Source organism: Bos javanicus, chromosome 17 (assembly GCF_032452875.1).
Source record: "Bos javanicus breed banteng chromosome 17, ARS-OSU_banteng_1.0, whole genome shotgun sequence".
Classification (NCBI taxonomy): Eukaryota; Metazoa; Chordata; class Mammalia; order Artiodactyla; family Bovidae; genus Bos; species Bos javanicus.
Window position 1 is genome coordinate 70909301 of NC_083884.1, and position 17876 is coordinate 70927176.

At 56.3% G+C, this 17876-nt stretch overlaps 1 protein-coding gene across 5 annotated transcripts in view; it reads left to right on the forward strand.

The window, feature by feature from the left end:
* The window catches only part of DEPDC5 (DEP domain containing 5, GATOR1 subcomplex subunit), a 72776-nt gene extending 62299 nt beyond the window's left edge, over nucleotides 1–10477 (forward strand). For 4 of the 5 annotated variants that reach the window (XM_061385429.1, XM_061385431.1, XM_061385430.1 and 1 more), the window contains 6 exons: nucleotides 806–1030; nucleotides 3721–3890; nucleotides 4705–4876; nucleotides 7231–7291; nucleotides 9529–9611; nucleotides 9728–10352. In XM_061385429.1, the coding sequence (XP_061241413.1) occupies nucleotides 806–1030; nucleotides 3721–3890; nucleotides 4705–4876; nucleotides 7231–7291; nucleotides 9529–9611; nucleotides 9728–10020 (1004 nt within the window). In that variant the 3' untranslated portion in view covers nucleotides 10021–10352. Of the gene's footprint in view, nucleotides 1–805; nucleotides 1031–3720; nucleotides 3891–4704; nucleotides 4877–7230; nucleotides 7292–9528; nucleotides 9612–9727 lie in introns of all 5 variants that reach the window. The other variant, XM_061385433.1, reaches the window with a different exon arrangement.
* The last annotated feature ends 7399 nt before the right edge of the window (nucleotides 10478–17876 follow it).

A 17876-nucleotide genomic window follows, 5' to 3' on the forward strand; every position in this document is an offset into this window, starting at 1 on the left:
TGATGCCATCCAGCCATCTCATCCTCTGTCGTCCCCTTCTCCTCCTGCCCCCAATCCCTCCCAGCGTCAGAGTCTTCTTCATCCTCTGTCATCCCCTTCTCCTCCTGCCCCCAATCCCTCCCAGTGTCAGAGTCTTCTCCAGTGAGTCAACTCTTCCTGGCAATGCGCCCCCCCAACTACAGGGCTTCTCAGGCTCCTTGTGTGACGCTGTCCCCTCTGTTGATGGACATGTCAACCTCCCTGAGCATCTGTACTTACTTGAGCATCACCGGAGGATAAAATAGTTTTTTAATTGAAATAGAGGTCACGTGACATGAAACTAACCATTTTATTTATTTTTGCCTTTTTTTTTTTCGGTCATGCCACGTGGCTTGTGGTGTCTTGGTTCCTCGATCAAGGGTTGAACCTAGGACCACCACTGTGAAAGTGCCTAACCACTGGACCACTGGGAAGTTCCCCCAAACTAAGCATTTTAAAGGGGACAGTTCAGTGGCACACAGGGCTCACAGTGTCACGTAGCCACCACCTCTGTCTACTTCCATGACCTTTTCATCACCCTAAAGGGAAACCCCATTCTCACGGGTGCTCCCTCCCAAACTCCGCCTCGCTCAGGCCCTGGCCACTAGTCAGCTGTCTGTCTCTAAAGGCTGCCCCATTCTGAACATTTCTACCCAAGAGGCTTCACGCCCTCCACAGCCTTTCATGGCTGGCTTCCTAGCGCTGTGTTTTCAGATTCACTGCGTCAGGCGTGAATCGGTGAGAACACAGGCACCCGTGCTGAGGGCCCCCCCACCGCCCTCCGCAGTGGCTGTGCAGCAACCCACCACCTGGCACACGACGGCAGTGGATGACTTCGCCAGCTTCCAGCGCAAGTGGTTCGAGGTGGCCTTCGTGGCGGAGGAGCTCCTGCACTCGGAGATCCCCGCCTTCCTGCTGCCCTGGCTGCCCAGCCGGCCAGCCTCCTACGCCAGCAGGCACAGCTCCTTCAGCCGCAGCTTCGGGGGCCGCAGCCAGGCCGCCGCGCTCTTGGGTAGGTGCTTGGGCCGGTGGGGCCCGGGGAGTGCTGGTGGGTAGCCAGCCAGAAGGGCGATGCCGTGGGAACCAGGGTTAGGGCCACCGTGGCTGTCATGCTGTGACTGTCAGCACTGAGGGCTCCTGTGCAGCTTCCACCGGCTGAGTGGGGCACGTGCATTACTGCCCCAGCCAACCAACAGGGCTCAGCAGTCGTCAGATCGGGGCCTGGTGCTAGTCCTGCATGGACCAGACGGACAGTGTGGTCACTTTTCCCAGGGGGTCAGGACACAGAGGGTGTGAGTGACTATTCTCTGTTGGTTTAACCCCTGCCAGAGGCTGTCCCCACACCAGAGTATCTCAGGACCTCAGAAGAGGAAGGGGTCTCAGGGGTGGTCCATTCCAGGCACTCACTCTGAGCATGGACCTCCCGTCTGTCCTCCCCACTAAATGTGCTTACCTTAGGGCATGCACCCCAGGACTCTTCCCTAAGGTGGGGTGAATACGTGCTTATTGAATGGTGGTGACCTGATTATGAGAACCAGACTGATGAGTTGAGATATGAGTTCTAGGCAAGGTGTCATGAGATTCCCCTCACAGGCAGGTTGGAGTGACCCCGAAAACCCCGCAGAAGGAGGGGAACAAACATAACACAGGCCAGACTCCAGTGAAATTCCTCTTTCTACCTGGTCAGCCTGGAAGTGCCCGGCTAACTCGAGTTCTTGCCTGGCTGGTGGGATGGAAACCTTGCTGGTTTCCAGATTGTCAGAGTCACTCAGAGCCAGCATGGCCAGTGCCCTGTGTGAGACGTAGGGGCAGGGCACCGCCCATCACCATGGCCCCCCAGGCATGGGTGCAGGGCCCCATGTGTTGCACTTACTCCTTTGTTAGGGTTTCTGCTTCTGGGAGAAGTGTTATTGTTTTGGTTCTTGACAGTTTCTTCAGGAACACCCTGGGCGTCAGGGGTTCAATAATTCTGAAACCAGGCAGAATCTTTCACGTGTGCACGTTTTCTGGGAAAATACTCTTACTATTTCAGGAGCTCGCTTGATTGTTAGAGTGGGCTGCTGCCCATGGAGAAATGCCACTGGATTCGAGGGGGAGGGAGGAAACGGGACTGATCTCAGTTTATAGAAGCCCCAGGTCCGGCCTCACCCAGAAAGACAGAGCGGAGCCCTGGCTTTTGTTTACTTCCGAGCCAGCTTCAGGCCTTTGGTCAGGAACTCTACATCTGACCCGTCTCTACAACACCCATCTTGGCTGAGAAGGATTTGTGAGCAGGAGCCCAGATCAGATGAGCTACTTTGGTGCTGACCTGGCATCAGTGGGCAGCACCCAGTCATTGGGACAGGGCATTGCATATGTCTGCTCCTTCATGTCTGACTCTTTGCAACACCATGGACTGTGACCCACGAGGCTCCTCTGTCCGTGGGGATTCTCCAGTCAAGAATATTAAAGTGGGTTGCCATTTTCTTCTCCAGAGGGGTCTTCCCAACGCAGGGATCGAACCTGTGTCTCCAGCATTGAGGAGGGTTCTTTACCACTAGGGCCACTTGGGAAGCCTGGGACAGAGCATTAGATTTCAGTAAGAGTTTCCATTTCTTGAGAAAAGATGATAGAACTATTGCCTTCCTGGGTTGAAACCAAAAAGCAACACCCCCTCCTCACTCTGGTCTAGGCTGCTTGGTCTCTGAAATCGGAAGATCTGGGGCTCAGCCTGGCTCAGGTTCTGACTCTGATCTTGACCAGGGCAGTTCCCCTCCATGGGCTGCTATTTCCTCATCTGTAGATCCGGGGCTGGATTAGATTAGAGGAGGCAAGCTATGAACAAACAGGCCTATTTGATCATTTGTTTATTTTAGAATAACTTTGGTTTTAGAGCACTTTTAGGTTCACAGCAAAACTGAGCAGAAAGTACAGAGCTTCTGTATACTCCCTGCCAGCCCCTGCCTCCCCGCCATCGACATATCCCACTGAAGGGGGACGTTTGTTACAGTCAATGGCCCTGCACCAGCACATCATTATCGACCAGGTCCATGGTTTCCCTTAAAGTCTGCTCTGGGTGTTCTGCCTTTTATGGGTTTAGACAAATGTGTAACGACACGTACTCACCATTATGGGGCTTCCCGGGTGGCACTAGTGGTAAGACCCTGCTTCCAATGCAGGAGACATAGGAGATGCGGGTTCTGTCCTCGAGTCAGGAAGAGCCCCTGGAGCAGGGCAGGCCCACTCATTCCAGTGTTCGTGCCTGGAGGATCCCATGGACAGAGGAGCCTAGCGGCCTATAGTCCACAGTCCAAAGGGTCGCAAAGAGTTGGACGTGACCAAAGCAACTTAGCACAGCGCAGCAGCACTCACCATTATAGTATCACACAGAGTAGTCTCACTGCCCTAAAAATCTATCTGTTTTTGTAAATAAAGTTTTATTGGAACACAGTGTGCTCATTCATTTAGGTAATGTCTGGCTGCTTTTGCACTCTTAACAGCAGCATTGAGTAGTGAGAACAGAGACTTTATAGCTGCACAACCTAAAACACTTGCTCCCTGGACCTTCATAGCAAACATTGGCCGAGCCCTAGACTAGACGATCTCCAGGAAGCGTCTAGGCCCTGCAGTTTCACGTCGATGTGCTCGGCTGTTTGCTCCTCCTCCTCACCCCCTGCCTTCCTTTCCCTCCCCGGGCGCCCCACTGCCTGCACGCTGACGTAGCTGCCACTGTCCCGGAGCAGAGGACCGTGACCCTGGACGTGGACGTGAACAACCGCACGGACCGGCTGGAGTGGTGCAGCTGTTACTACCACGGCAACTTCTCTCTGAACGCGGCCTTCGAGATCAAGCTGCACTGGATGGCTGTGACCGCCGCCGTGCTCTTTGAGATGGTGAGCCCCCTGTGTGTGGTCGGGCCTGTGTAGGGATTCTCATCCCTTAAACAACTGTTTTCAGTTCAGGCTCCTGTTACCTTCACCTGGACCATTGCAATAGCCTCTCTCAAAAAATTAAACACTGTGAAAAACTCAAAACAGTCAGAAAAGGTGTAGATCAGGGGGTGTCTGAGCCTTGGGCTCCTGACTTGTAGGATAGGTTGTTCTGTCAGGAGTAGGGGACCTGGCCTGTGCGCTGTAGGATGTAGAGACCAACAGCATCCTTGGTCTCTGCCCACAGTGGCACCCCCTCCTGTGTCAACCAAAAATGTCTCCAGATTTTGCTAGTGTCCCCAGGGAGGGGGGCATTGCCCCAGTTGAGAATCCCTGGTGTAGAGCAAAAAGTAACGCTCTCTCCCACCCTCCCCCCGTTCTCTGGAACTTCCATCTGCTGCCCTGACACTTCACTGGTACCGTGGAGACATTCTGTGCAGGTAGAGGCCCTGTCACTTTTTTTTTTTAACAGATAATGTTCTGAGAATTTCCTGTCACCTATGTATCTTCTGTATAAATAAGTCGGCCTCTTTTTTTTTTTTAATTGGTTTTGCCTCATTTTGGGGGGAAGGTTTTTTAAAATAATGTTGTTTCTTAAAACAATGTTAACATATGTGGGATTTCCCTGGCAAGTCCAGTGGTTAAGACTCAGTACTTCCACTGCAGGGGGGCTCGGGTTTGATCCCTGGTCTGGAAAGCTAAGATTCTGCGTGCTGCTTGGTACAGGAAAAAAAAAGTTGTGCATAACCGGAAACTGTGCTTCTGTGCTTCCCACCAGGTCCAAGGTTGGCACCGCAAGGCCACCTCCTGTGGCTTTTTGTTGGTGCCGGTTTTGGAGGGGCCCTTTGCTCTGCCCAGTTACCTGTATGGCGACCCGCTCCGGGCCCAGCTGTTCATCCCACTCAACGTCAGCTGCCTGCTCAAGGAGGGCAGCGAGCACCTGTTTGACAGTAAGAGACACCCGCCTCCCAAGGGCTGTCACCTGCACAGAGCCCGCCCCCCGCCCCACCCGCCAGGGTTGCCTCCCGAGGCGCCAGGAGGGAGCTCAGCTTTTCGTGGGTGGTGAAAAGAAGGGGCTTCTGGTGAGGGACCAGCGTTTAATCCTGGTTTCTTCACTTAGTGGCTGGCCAGCCCTGGACAAGTCACCTAATGTCTCTGAGCCTCAGATGGCCTTGTTTCTCAAATGGGGCTGGCCAGAGCTGCCTTGCCAGCTCAGGGAGACCCTCGTGTGGCCGGGGGAGCATGGTGGGTAGGAGGGGCGCTGCTGTTTGGGCTCTCCCGTGCCCTCCTCTCTCCGCTCCAGCCTGACTGGCGTGGGTGGCAGGAAGCTGAGCCGCACGGGAGGCTTGCACCTGCTGCTCCATGCAGCAGGGCTGGAGAGGGGAGGCTCTGAAAGCAGAGCGGGACATGGTGCGCTGTGTGCACAGCTGAGGCGCCTCAGCACCCGGAGGGCTCCAGTCCCACGGCACAGGAAGGCAGAGCAGAAGGAGGACGAGGGGCCCCTGGTCCCAGCCCTCCCCCAGAACTGAGCCCACGGGGCCAGCCTTGCCCGCCTGACTCCAGGGGCAGGTGTGCACAGATTGAGGGGTGAGCTGCGTTCACACGGCACGGACTTTTCACCACCAAGCACACTGCAGTGAGCATATTCTTAGCTCCTGCAAAGCGTCCCATAAGCTCACAGGTGACCTTTTTATAAGGAAAAGCTGGAGTCACTGCTGGTGATCCGAGCCCTTTAGCTTCCTAGGTGTAGAAATTATCAGTGTGGAAGAAGAAACCTTTGAGGCAAAGGAGGTGCTTTTCCCTGAGTTCTCATGAGTCTGTGGCGTACTTGGTGGCAGAGAACCGTTCTCCCCCACCCCCATGCCGGGGTGCAAAAAGCTTTTGTTCTGAAGGTACATCTGTATGTTTTTTACATTTTGGAAGACATTTTTGTACAGACACAGCATTTTAAGCAGTAGTTGGGGATCCAGGCGAGCTGCATGACCCCTGGAGGCCATAGATCCCGTGATCCTTAGAGTTTATGAGTTCCCCTGACCCCCTACGCTCTTGTTTCCTCCCGTGGTATGGCTGCAGAGGGACCGTTTTCTGCACTCCTGAAATGCCAGATGTTTATATCTGTGTCTGATGACTTTAAGCCAGGCACTGCCTCCTACTGCTGTTGTTAATGTGCTGCGGAGAAGGCGAGATCTTCACCCACACCATCCAAAGACTCTTCTGGGGTCTCCCACCTTTGCTGTAACTGGGCAGGAGTGCTCACAGGGCTGGCCCCGGAGGACATTGCTGTATGAGCTGATGGTTCTCCCTGCCAGTTGTAACCCAGTCTGCAAGACCAGCATCCTCTGTTGGTTGCCATGGTTACAGCTGAAAGAAAGGCATCCTAGTTGAAAGGAATAAGGACTTGAATCTGAAAATCGATTTTCTTGCTTCTGTGCCATCTCTGCTCCTGTCCTCTCCCTTTCTAATAAGGAATTCAACATCTTAAAAACATGACGAGAACGTGCTGTGTCTTGTATTTACCAATTAAAGCCAACATCTTTTTTTTTTTTCTCTTTGGTTACCCAGAATCCTCACATCTATCGTACATATAAAATTCCAAAGAAGGAAAGAGCAGTCAAGCCCCTGCAGGCGCCCCTGGCCTCTGGGATGCCGTGTTGAGTGGTTGCTGCTCTAGCACTCAGCACGCTGACCCTAAGGGCAGCCCCAGCCCGTGGCCTCTGCCCTGTGACAACTGCCTCAGCCCTGCCACCTCCTTGCCCTGCTCCTCTCCTCACACCAGCCAGGCCACAGCATGAAGTCGGCGGTGGGGGCGGGCACCCATCTACCCCACGCCACTCCCCTCCCCAGCTGATCACTTTTCCAAAAACCATTTTTATATTGATTTGCTTCAGTTTCCCCACCCCTAAACTGGAAGATTGGTAAATCGTTTTTTTCTCCTTGGAAGCAAATAGCATGCACTTAAAGCTTGTCCTTTGCTTGGATTTAATATCCTGCTCCTTTCTGCTTTGGGCACAGACTTCATTAGAATGAGTCTCATAGCAAGTTCTGGCAGCTCACGCTGGTCGCTGAGGACTTGTGTTCCTCCCCTCTCTAGACCTTGATGGAGCTTGGGGGCTGTCATTCTCTTTAGGACGTCCCTCCTTGGGGTGGAGGCCAGTCCTTCTGAAAGCTGGTGGCGTGGAAAAGCAGAGCTCGGGCTCAATGGGGGAGAATTGCCAAGAGTAGTAAGGGATCACAGAGGCCGGACCCAGGGATGATTGCAAACCTTGGAATAGCAACTCAGTGTTTATTCTTTTTTTCCTTGCAGGCTTTGAACCAGAAACATACTGGGACCGAATGCACCTTTTCCAGGAAGCCATCGCACACAGGTTTGTTCCTAGCAAGAAGGAAGCATGGGGAGGCCTCGGTGTTTGTCTCAAACAGTGAAGCTAGCCCATCCCCTTTCCTGGGAGACAGAGCCAGTCCACCAAGGACAGGTGTACTGCGTGTCTCCGACGGGTCCCTCTGCTGCGGTTCCAGAGATGAGCCCTCCTGTCCAGTTCCTGGAGCTGCGGTTTTTTAGGCCTGATTCCCTCTCATTCGTGTTGGTGGGAGAGCAGAGAGCCGTCTCCTCAGCCTCCACCCAGAGGCAAACTTGCCAGGAGATGAAAACCTGTAGAATTTTTCAGGAGCCCCTTGACCCATGTTGAGAAGACAATGAACACTTAACAAGCAATAGATACATTTAGTGGCTACTTAGTGATACCTACTATGTGTACCAAGGAAGGCCTGTCCTAGGCTCAGGCCGGTCCAGCTCTGTCTCCAGAATGTCACTAGCTCAGTGTCCGGTGGCTTCCTTGTGTTAACCACAGAAAATCAAAACCTCCTGTGCTGCTTTTAGGGTCATATCACCTTATTCAGGTGCCTTCAGCTGTCCCAGCCGCACCGTCCACACAGACACCCACCGTGCACACACCACTGTGCATACCCACACCCACCATGCACACGCACACACTGTACACACACACTCACACCCTGTACACATACGCACACCATGCACACAGAGCTCACTGTGCACACCCCTTCCACTATGCATACACACCCCCACATACCATGAACACACATCCCCACTGTACACACACACACACCGTGCACACACACACCCCGTGCACACAGACACCATGCTTACTCCCACCATGCACACACCCACCCACCGTGTACACACACACACACCTACTGTACACACACCCCATCATGCACAAACACACCCCCACTGTACACACACTCCACAGCCATAAGGTGAAGTCCAGACCGTTCAGCCTCCTCCACCCAAACTGGCCCAGGCCTGCCTTAGATCTTCCTCTGCCCTTGTCTTTGATGTCTGGTAAAGGCTGTGAAATAAGTGCCGGGGACCTGACTTCCTCCTCTCAGGAGGAGGGTGTACAATTCGGAGCAGTCGAGTGAAGAGGTCGGTGGGAAAGGACTTTGACGCGAGAAGCATTACAGGCCTGGTTCACCTCTGCCCCGCCCACCCCTCCACCAAGCATCCGGCCGAGGAGTCTTGAGCTGCTCTGCCTTCGTGTTCTCCCGGGTTGTTGGCGGGGTTCCCTGACATTCCTGTCACCCAGTGAGCCTCCAGGAGACGGTGGTTACTGTTAGGAAGACCCCAGCCGAGTTTGTCAGCAGGTCGTGCTGATCCACGCTGAGTCGATAGCCTTGATGGGAAAGTTGAGAGGAGGAAGCGCGAACTCCAGAGCTGTGCCCACAGGTGCTAGAACTGACTGATGGTGCTGAGCTCACGGTGCAAGCAGCCGATGGGTTTAGCTACACATCTGACTTCACATGTCCTTCAGCAAAGAGTTATCAGGTGCCTTGTGAAACCGGGAGCTTCTGCCCAGGATGCAACACAGCACCTCCCCAGAGCTCAGTCCAGAGAGGAGACAGGACTGTGCCTGCTTTAGTGCTGCCTCCTCACAGCACTTGTTACATAAACCCCTCAACTCAGGGCAGGGGCCGCACTCGCCAGCACGTCCTCCACAGCACTTAGCAGGCAGAGCTGTGATGAATGCGCTTCGTGGAAATAGAAAAACCAGGCATAGAACCTGCCATGGATGGAAAACAGCCCCTCCTGCCTGTTTCCAGAACAGAGTGAGGCAGGGCCCCATGTGTTTCTCACCTTAAGGAAAATGACTCTGGTTGCGGCATTTCTCAGTGCGAAGCCTTTATTGGAAACACTGCACTTAGTGCAGGAGCCCAGACAGGAAGGGGAGTGAGGCCGGGCAACTCAGTGGAGTGAAGACAAGGGCCTGCCCCGGGGAGCTGAGGGTCTTGGGGGTGGGGTGGTAGAGGGGAGAGGGAGGCAGGGCCAGTGTGATGGAGGGGGGTGGCTGGGGGGATGAAGGCTGGAGGAAGGAGGGCCAGGCAGGTGAGGGGCTCTCAGCTCCTCAGAGGGGACAAGGTGGGCGGGGCGGAGGGTGGGAAGCGGTGAGGATGGAGAGGAGCACAGGGACGTTCCACGGGGATACTTTCCAGGTCCGCTCTCCCAGGCCGGGCTGCCTGAGGGTCGTGTCAGCCACACTCCGGCCCAGGAGGTCCTCAGCAGCGTGTCTCGCTGACCTTCCTTTAGGTTTGGGTTTGTTCAAGATAAGTATTCTGCGTCCGCTTTCAACTTCCCAGCCGAGAACAAGCCCCAGTACATCCATGTCACAGGTGAGGCGCCCCGGGCGCGGCGTGGAGGGTGGGGTAGGATGGTGTGCACGGGCTGGCCCGGGGTCCCCTGCCTGCCTCCGTCCTGGCGGCACCGCCACCCGGCCCTGTCCCCGCAGGGACAGTGTTCCTGCAGCTGCCCTACTCCAAGCGCAAGTTCTCGGGGCAGCCGCGGCGGCGTCGCAACTCCACCAGCTCCGCCAGCCAGACCCTGTTCAGCGAGGAGCGCGTGGGCTACAACTGGGCCTACAACACCATGCTCACCAAGACCTGGCGCTCCAGTGCCACCGGCGACGAGAGGTTCGCCGACCGGCTGCTGAAGGACTTCACAGACTTCTGTGGCAACCGCGACAGCCGGCTGGTGGCCTTCTGGGCCAGCTGCCTGGAGAAGATGCACGCCAGCGCCCCGTGACAGGCCGGGGCTGGGGCTGGCGTCCCCCTGCCCGTGAGACTCGTAGGGGGGACAGTCGGGCAGGCTCGGGGGGGTGGGGGCTGTGGGGGTGCCTGTCCCCCACCAGCGTCCATCCTCTTCCCGGAGGGAAGTTGCAGGAGCCGTTGTGCCCCGGGAGCAGGCGGGAGGGTGGTCCTGTGAACATCCGCAGTCTGTCAGAGTGGGATCTGCCACTTCCCGCCCAGGAGGAGTGCTCACAGGATGTATAATTTTGTGAAATAATGTACCATAAGCTCACACCGCTGTATATACCTGTACAGAGCAGAAGCAGGAATAAAGTGCCCCGGGCAGCATCTCGGTCCCCAGCCCGGTCCCCGGCGGCAGCTACCCCATCCTGGGCCGGGTGGTCACGCCCCGTCGCCGGGGCCCTGGAGGCTGATGACGTGGCCGCGGACGCTGGGGAGGACTCCAGAATCCACCTGGGGCGTGTGGCTATGAGTTCGCTGAAAGTCGTCTCTGAGCTGAGAAGGGAAAGAAGGGCCTCCTTGCTCCCGCCCATTGGGAACAGGATGCTGGTCCGAGGCTGGGAGCTCTGGAGACGTTTCCCAGCTCGGTGATTGCACCAGGGGCAGGGGGTGCACACAGGCCCCCTGTACACCTGGGCAGCACCTGTCAGCCTCCCGGATGTAGAAATGAGCCTGGGGTGAAGAACCACATGGGGGTGGGATGTGGAAAACGTGGCGGGGAAAGAAATGCATCCCGTTACTGAAGCATCAAGAATTCAGGCCGCGGGGCTTCAGAGCAGAAGGGGCCGCCTTAGTCCCAGCTGTGGTTCCTCAAGGCTCCTGTGCCCAGGAGCGCCTTAAATTGCAAGCTCCACAGCGTCCCTTGGAGATTCTGATTTGGGGGCTCTGGACTCTGCACTGTAGGTGATGCTCAAGTGACCCAGCTCTCGATGGTCCATTTGAGAAGCCCTGCCCCCATACCCCTCCTCTGGGCTTCTTCCCGCTTACCTCACCTGCGTCCCCAACCCACCTGGAAATCTGGTTCTCAGACCAAAGCAGAGTAAAGGTCGCACCCCGGAAGGCAGAGGACTCGGGATCAGGGTGAATGACAAGTGACGGCTCGATGGCAGTAGGGGCAGATGGAGAGCCACAAGGACCGCCCAGGGTATGGGACCCCAAAGGCACAGGACCCCCCCCAAAGGCTGGGCCAACACTGCCAAGTTCTACATCAGAGAGGCACAGAAGCCCATCTCCTGTTTGTAGGAAAGTGAAGTGAAAGTCGGTCAGTCATGTCTGACTCATCTGACCCCCCACGGACTGTAGCCCACCAGGCTCTTCTGTGCACGGAATTCTCCAGGCAAAAGAATACTGGAGTGGGTTGCCATTCCCTTCTCTGCCATATCTTTCCAACCCAGGGATGGAACCCGGGTCTCCTGCATTACAGGCAGATTCTTTACTGTCTGAGCCACCAGGGAAGCCCGTTTGTTGGAAGAGACCCATCAAAACAAGATGGAAGGTTCGGGTTCTACAAGAAACAAGCACACGATACACATCTGAGACACCGAGGCGCTGCTCACGTGCAGGGAGTCGGGGAGAAGGCAGCAGAAACCGGCTACAGGCCCCTTCGGTTACCTGGAAGACCTGAGATGCGTGAAACGATAGTGGCACCATTCCTTGCGCGTTCCTGTGTTCTGCACAGTGTAGCACACGCCACGCCTCTCCATCCTGTAATCTTGTCAACAGCTGTCACGACCAGATGAGGGTGGGAGCCCCGAGGCCACACACCCAGGCCATACAGCCGACTGCAGCTGGAATCAGGTCTGTGGGACCCGGAGCCCAGCCGGGCCCCGTCCACTGCCCTGCACCCCTCCCCTCCCCAGGGAGCTAGGACAGGCAGGCATCAGCCACCGTTCCATCCTGGGGGCCCTCTGTGCCAGCTGACTTTTCCGCCGAGGTGCAGCGTGGGCTCTGGTGGGAAGTGGGCAGGGCCCTTCCTCTCCCCCAGGCTCCCCCGGTCTGGCCTGAAGCCCCTGACGTCAGCCTGCAAGCGCTCCAGGCAGCCCCTGCCTTCAGGCTGGCCCCAGGCCTGGCCTGGAATGTGCGGGCGCTGATAACTCAGTGCCTCCAGCCCATACATTTGACCTCTGCCCGCTTCTGTGGCTGTGGCAAGAGCCACCTGTTTCTCCGTGGATCCTCACACCCGCATTCCGAAAAGGCGCCCCCTTCCCCGTGGGGGTGGGAGGAGAAGGGGAGCTGCAGCGCCGTTCTCGGAGGCCCCTGGCGCTCTGAGCACTTCTTCCTCTGCTTCGAGTCTGGGTGAAACCCAGGGGCCTACGGGACTCCAGACCTTCCCTTCTTAGCTGGCAGGAAGCCAAGCGCTGAGAGGGCTGGTGCCCCCTTCCCGGTCCTTCAGCAGCCTTGGTGGGAATGGAGTCTCACATCCCAGGTTGCTAATCCGGGGAGGGGGATGGGAATGGAGCCTGGATAAGCAACCTGGGACTTGGTTTTCAGGGTGGCTCTTGTGTTTCCCTTTTGTGGTACCTGTGGCTTGCCTCTCGAGGTGTGTATACACTCTTCGAGAACAGAGAGCAGATCTCCCTCACCGTGTACCCTCACTGCGGGTGCCCACCACACACGGGTGCCCACCCCACATGGGTGCTCATTTAGAATGGGTTGAATTCATTCGTTCAGCCAACATTTATGCAAAGCTGGACCAAGGTGGCCCTGCACTCTTGGTGGAGGGCAGCAGATGCGTAAAGCACGACAGATAGAAGAGGGGGCGTAATTCTGTACAGGGCAGCTGGGCGAGGGCCGTTGTGCCCATCCAGAAGTTCTGACTTGAATGTGCCCAGAGGTTACCACCAGCTGGTTGGGAAGGGAAGGAAAGAAGGCAGAAGAAAGGTAACCTCGACCCCTCCAAGCCGGTGTGCATCCACTGTCCGGGTGCTGGGGCCTGAGGACAGCACCCCCGCCCCCACCCCCGCTCCTCAGGGAACGGGAGGGACTCTGCCTGAGTTACTGAGCACGCGCGCACACACAGGAAGGACTGGACTCAGGATTCTCCACCCCAGGGTGGAGACGTGGGAGACAGCAGCCCACAGACAGGGGCTTCCAGGGCGGGGCGGCCGCGTCCTGGAAGCAGAGAGGACAGGGCTGCCAGCCTGGACTCCCACACAGGGGTGCAGGCTGGGTTCCAGGCTCCCCAGGGCCTGGCCACCGCACTGGCCGCCGTTGGCTGTTGGTGCTGGGAGGATGAGAACGCTCCAGGGTGGTCTAACACAAAGGATGTGTCTTGCCTCAAAGCAGAAGTGAAATGGGACACACTTCCCCTTGTGAGACAAGAAGCAGGTCGGCCCACCCCTCACCACCGCCTCCTGCAGGAGCGGGCGCCTAGCTGCACCGCTGGGGTCTGAGACTGGGGGACGACAGAGAGGAGCCGGCCTGGTGTGGGGACCCACACAGGGAGCTGGGGTCCACCTCCCACTGTGCTCGCTGCCTCGGGCAGCATCCCTGTGACTGGAAGATGCTATTTCTACCCAGTTTTATGATTTAGGCTCTAAGGGGGTTGGTCTCCGGGCAGAGCCACAGCCAGCCCATCACTGCAGGAGGGAGGTGTGTGTGGTTTGTTGGCTCATTCACTGTTAACACATTCAGCTTCCACTTTCCCATCCATCATTACATTAAGACCCATCTATGTGCCAGGCTTTGAGTGGATACAGGAGGGAGAAGGGCACGATTAAAGGCCACACAAATATATATGGTGATGACTATGAAATAAAAATAGGTGGGAAAAATGCTCCAAAGGCCATGGAGAGGCCACTGTGCGAGGTCTGACAGACACCTGACTGAGAATGGGGCTCATGGAGGCTCCTCCGTGGAGACCTGGTGGATGGCAGGGCTTGCAAAGGGCAGAGACGGTAAACAGGGGAGCTCCTGGCTGGAGGAGACTTGGACCCTGTGACAGAAGGAAGCTTCAGGGGTAGTGGGGGATGATGTCGTCGCAGAGGCTGGATCACACAGGACCTTGCAGGCTTCACAAAGGTTCTACCTGTTTGGTGCATCCTCCAGGGGTGTGTTGAGGGCTGGGGGACCTTGGGCAAGTCTTTCTCCTCCCCCTGCCTCAGTTTCTTCATCTTTTCAGTAGGAACATGTCCACTGTCCTTGCAGGGGTTTGACAAGCCCTTACATAGAGCACTGGCGCGGCGTCTGGCATGGGGGAGGTGCCCCCTAAGTGGAGTCATTAGTCTAATTGTGACTGAGCCGGGCCAGGAATCCAGGCTCCAGTGGCTGCAGTTTCTGCCTCCCCCACCCGCCCTCCCTCTGGGGTGCTTCCAGGAGACACCGAGCCAGGAGCCGTCATCAGGCTGAACACACTGGCCCGAGCTCCAGCTTGCTCTCTGCTAAAGTGTTTCCCTGCTGTCACATCACTGCCCTTTGCCAGTCACGCTAATGATGCCTGGAAAGTGGTGCTGGTCCACAGCCACAGCCAGACCAGGAGCCCATGTCCACTCCCTCCTTCTAGTCCCCGTGGCGCCCGCCCCAGGCAGGATCCAGCAGATGACTGACTGGCCAGTCTCTGCAGACGCCTGATTCCTGCCGTGGCAGCCACGTGCCTGCAGGTGAGCGGCAGGGGTGACGCTGAGCCCGCAGCCCCGGGCCTGAATGCAGCAGGACCACATTATCCTGCCAGGGTAGAGGCACCTGGAACCCCTCTCTTCTGATTCAGGGAAGGAATCTCCTTAGAGGGGGAAAGGCGCTGGCCCGGAGGCATGCATGCCTGGAGCCATGTGGGTGCTCTACTCGCTACCTGGCTCCTTTCTAGCAACACCCCCTCATGCTGGGGACCACTGGCCAGTTTTACAGATAAGGACCCTCTGGGGATCGGGGTTACCCAGCTGACAAGTGGGGGAGTCTGGCTTCTAATCCAGGTCACCACGATCTTGCTTTGGCACCCACCCCTTGGCTGGTGGCCCTTTGGGCTGGATTTTGCTATATTTTTGTATTTCATCTGACGTAAGCCGGACTGTAGGAGGCCTGGAAGCGAGGTGGGCAAGGTTGAACTTCGGTTTCTTCATCCGGCAAGGGGCCACGGGCTGGAGGCACCTCAGTGCTGGGTGGGGGTGGGGCTGGGGCCCCCCTTTCTGGTTTCAGAGAGGAAGCCGAGGTCTGGAGGTGAAGGGCAGCTTGCCCAAGGTTACAAGGGTAGTTGGTGCAGACCCAGGTCGGGTGGGCTTTCCTTGTGTCTCTTTTGTGACCTCCCTTGTTGGCCTCTGGGCTGCTGTCCAAGCTTTTCCCGTTGGAGAATCCCAGCCCAGGCACCCTCGACCTCCTTTCTGCGTCTCATTCCCCCGGTGGCCCGGTCCTGTAATTCTGACCACCATCAGCATGCCTGTGAGTCTCCACTTGAGACCTCTAGCCTTGACTTCGAACTCCAGCCTGTCTGTCCAGCTGCCTTCTTGACCCTCCCTAGAGACCTGAGAGCATAACGAGCTGGATGTGTCCATAACACAGCTCTTCGGAATTCCCTGCTGATCCAGGTTAGGACTCTGCGCTTGCACTGCCAAGGGCCTGGGTTCTGTCCCTGGTCAGGGATGCCCCACAAACCATGCAGTGTGACCCCAAAAAGAAGCAACCAAAAAACAAAACACAGGTCTTGATTTAGCTGCATCCTCCCTGCACCTCCTAAACCTGCTCCTCCCACAGCCGTGCCAGTTTTAGTCACTGTACCATCATCTGCAGCCCATCCTGAAGGAAAGCAACCTTGAATGTTCACTGGAAGGACTGGTGCCGAAGCTGAAGCTCCAACACTTGGGCCACCTGATGGGAAGAGTTGACTCATTGGAAAAGACCCTGAAGCTGGGAAAGATTGAGGGCAGGAGGAGAAGGGGATGACAGAGGATGAGATGGTTAGATAGCATCACTGACTCAATGGACGTGAATTTGAGCAAACTCCAGGAGATAGTGGAGGACCGAGGAGGGTGGCATGCTGCAGTCCATGGGGTTGCAAAGAGTTGTACACAACTTAGCAACTGAATGACAATAACAACCATCATCTGCCCAGTTTTCAGGCTGAAAGCCTTGGAGATATCTTTTAGTTCCTTCTCTCCACCCCCACATCTAATCCACTAGCAAAAACGTACTGTGACCCTTCTTCCCATCTCCACCTTTATCTGAAGCAGCAGCCCCTGGCTGGTCCTCCTGCATCCCATCAACGGGATGGAATCCCAACTCCTTGCTTCTGAACGCTTCTTTCACCTACTCTTCCTCGCTCTGAAAGATGCAGTGCCTCCTCTTTCTGCTGTGTGGATGCCCCAAGGTTGCCCCTGTCTCAGGGCCTTTACATGACTCTCCCCTCCTGCCTCAGGGTTTGCACGACTCTCCCCTCTTCCTGGAATCCTCCTCCCAGGATCGTGGCTCCGTTGCCTCCTCATTGTTGGTGTCAGCTGTCGCCCTCCCTGACTCCCGTGTCTAGAGACACACCCTCGCCCTGCCCTCCACTGCCCATCGTGCTCCCATCGTCTCCCTTGCAGCCTCTGACGTCACTGTAATCCCCCGTATCACTGGCCCCTTCTCGCGCTGTCTCCTCTCCTCAGCGGGATGTAAGTTCGGGGACTGTTTTCCATTCCTGCCTCAGTACTTACAGTAACAAGGTGCCTGGCATGCAGTAGGTGCTCAATGAGTGCCCGATCACAGAACCCAACACAAGGGCCCGAGTTTCACGTCAGGCTCATCCTGAGTTGCTGTCTCCAGACTCTCCTGCAAGACGGCACTCCCCTGTCTTTTGATTTCTTTACTGCAGTCATTTCTTAAGGTGCTCAGAGGTCGCTCAGTTACCTGCCTGCTCTACCCTCTACAAGCTTTGTGACCTTGGACAAGTTACTTAACTCTCTGGGCCTCGGTTTTGCGGACTGTAAAGTGAGAGTAGTAACAGTGCCCACCTCATAGGTGAATGTGTGTGTGTGTGTGTGTGTGCGCGCGCTCGCGCGTGCACGTGTGTGCTCAGTTGTGTCCGACTCTTTGCAACCCCATGGACTGTACTGCCAGGCTCCTCTGTCCATGGAATTTTCCAGGCAAGAATATTAGAGTAGGGTGCCGTTTCCTTCTCCACTGTTACCTCTACTGCGATTTTCACCACCATTGGCACCAGTTTGATTCTTGAAAGACACGACTCTTGTTTCCTCTCTGCCTCCAGGTAATAACTGGAGTTATCTGGCCAATTTGCCTGCGTGGCACCCTCCGGGGGCTTCATATTCCACTTGGGAAGAGACCAAACCCCTGGGAGCAGCCTGGCAGGCCCACCTCCCTCTGCAGCGTCACCTTGCACAACTTTCCCTCTTGTTCAACCCTCTGTAATCACACCAACCTCATGTTAATTCTTCTTCTTTTTTAAAGTATTTATTTATTTGGTTGCGTGGGGCTTAATTGCAGCATGTGGGATGTATCATGGTGGCATGCAGACTCTCTAGTTGTGTTGCGCTGGCTTAGTTGCTCTGTGGCATGCGAGATCTTAGTTCCCCGACCAGGGATTGAACCTGAGTTGCAAGGTGGATTCTTAGCCACTGGGCCACCAGGAAGTCCCCTCATGTCAGTTCTTTGTTCAACTGCTGCTCGTCCCATGCCAGGCACTCTGCCTGGAATGACCTTTCTCTCCTCTTGCCTCTGCTTGGGGCCTCCTCACTTGGTCATGGCCCTTCAGCCTCCCGAGACGCCTGACAGGGGGTCCCTCCTGCACCCCTCCACCCTGGCACGGGGAGACTTCTCTGCCACCCATGTCTCGCCACGAGCAGGCACGCACGCCTGCCCTGGGTGGATGTGCGCCTTTCCCACGAGACCCTAAGTTCCACGAGAGCAGAGATGCAGTCATCCTGTGTC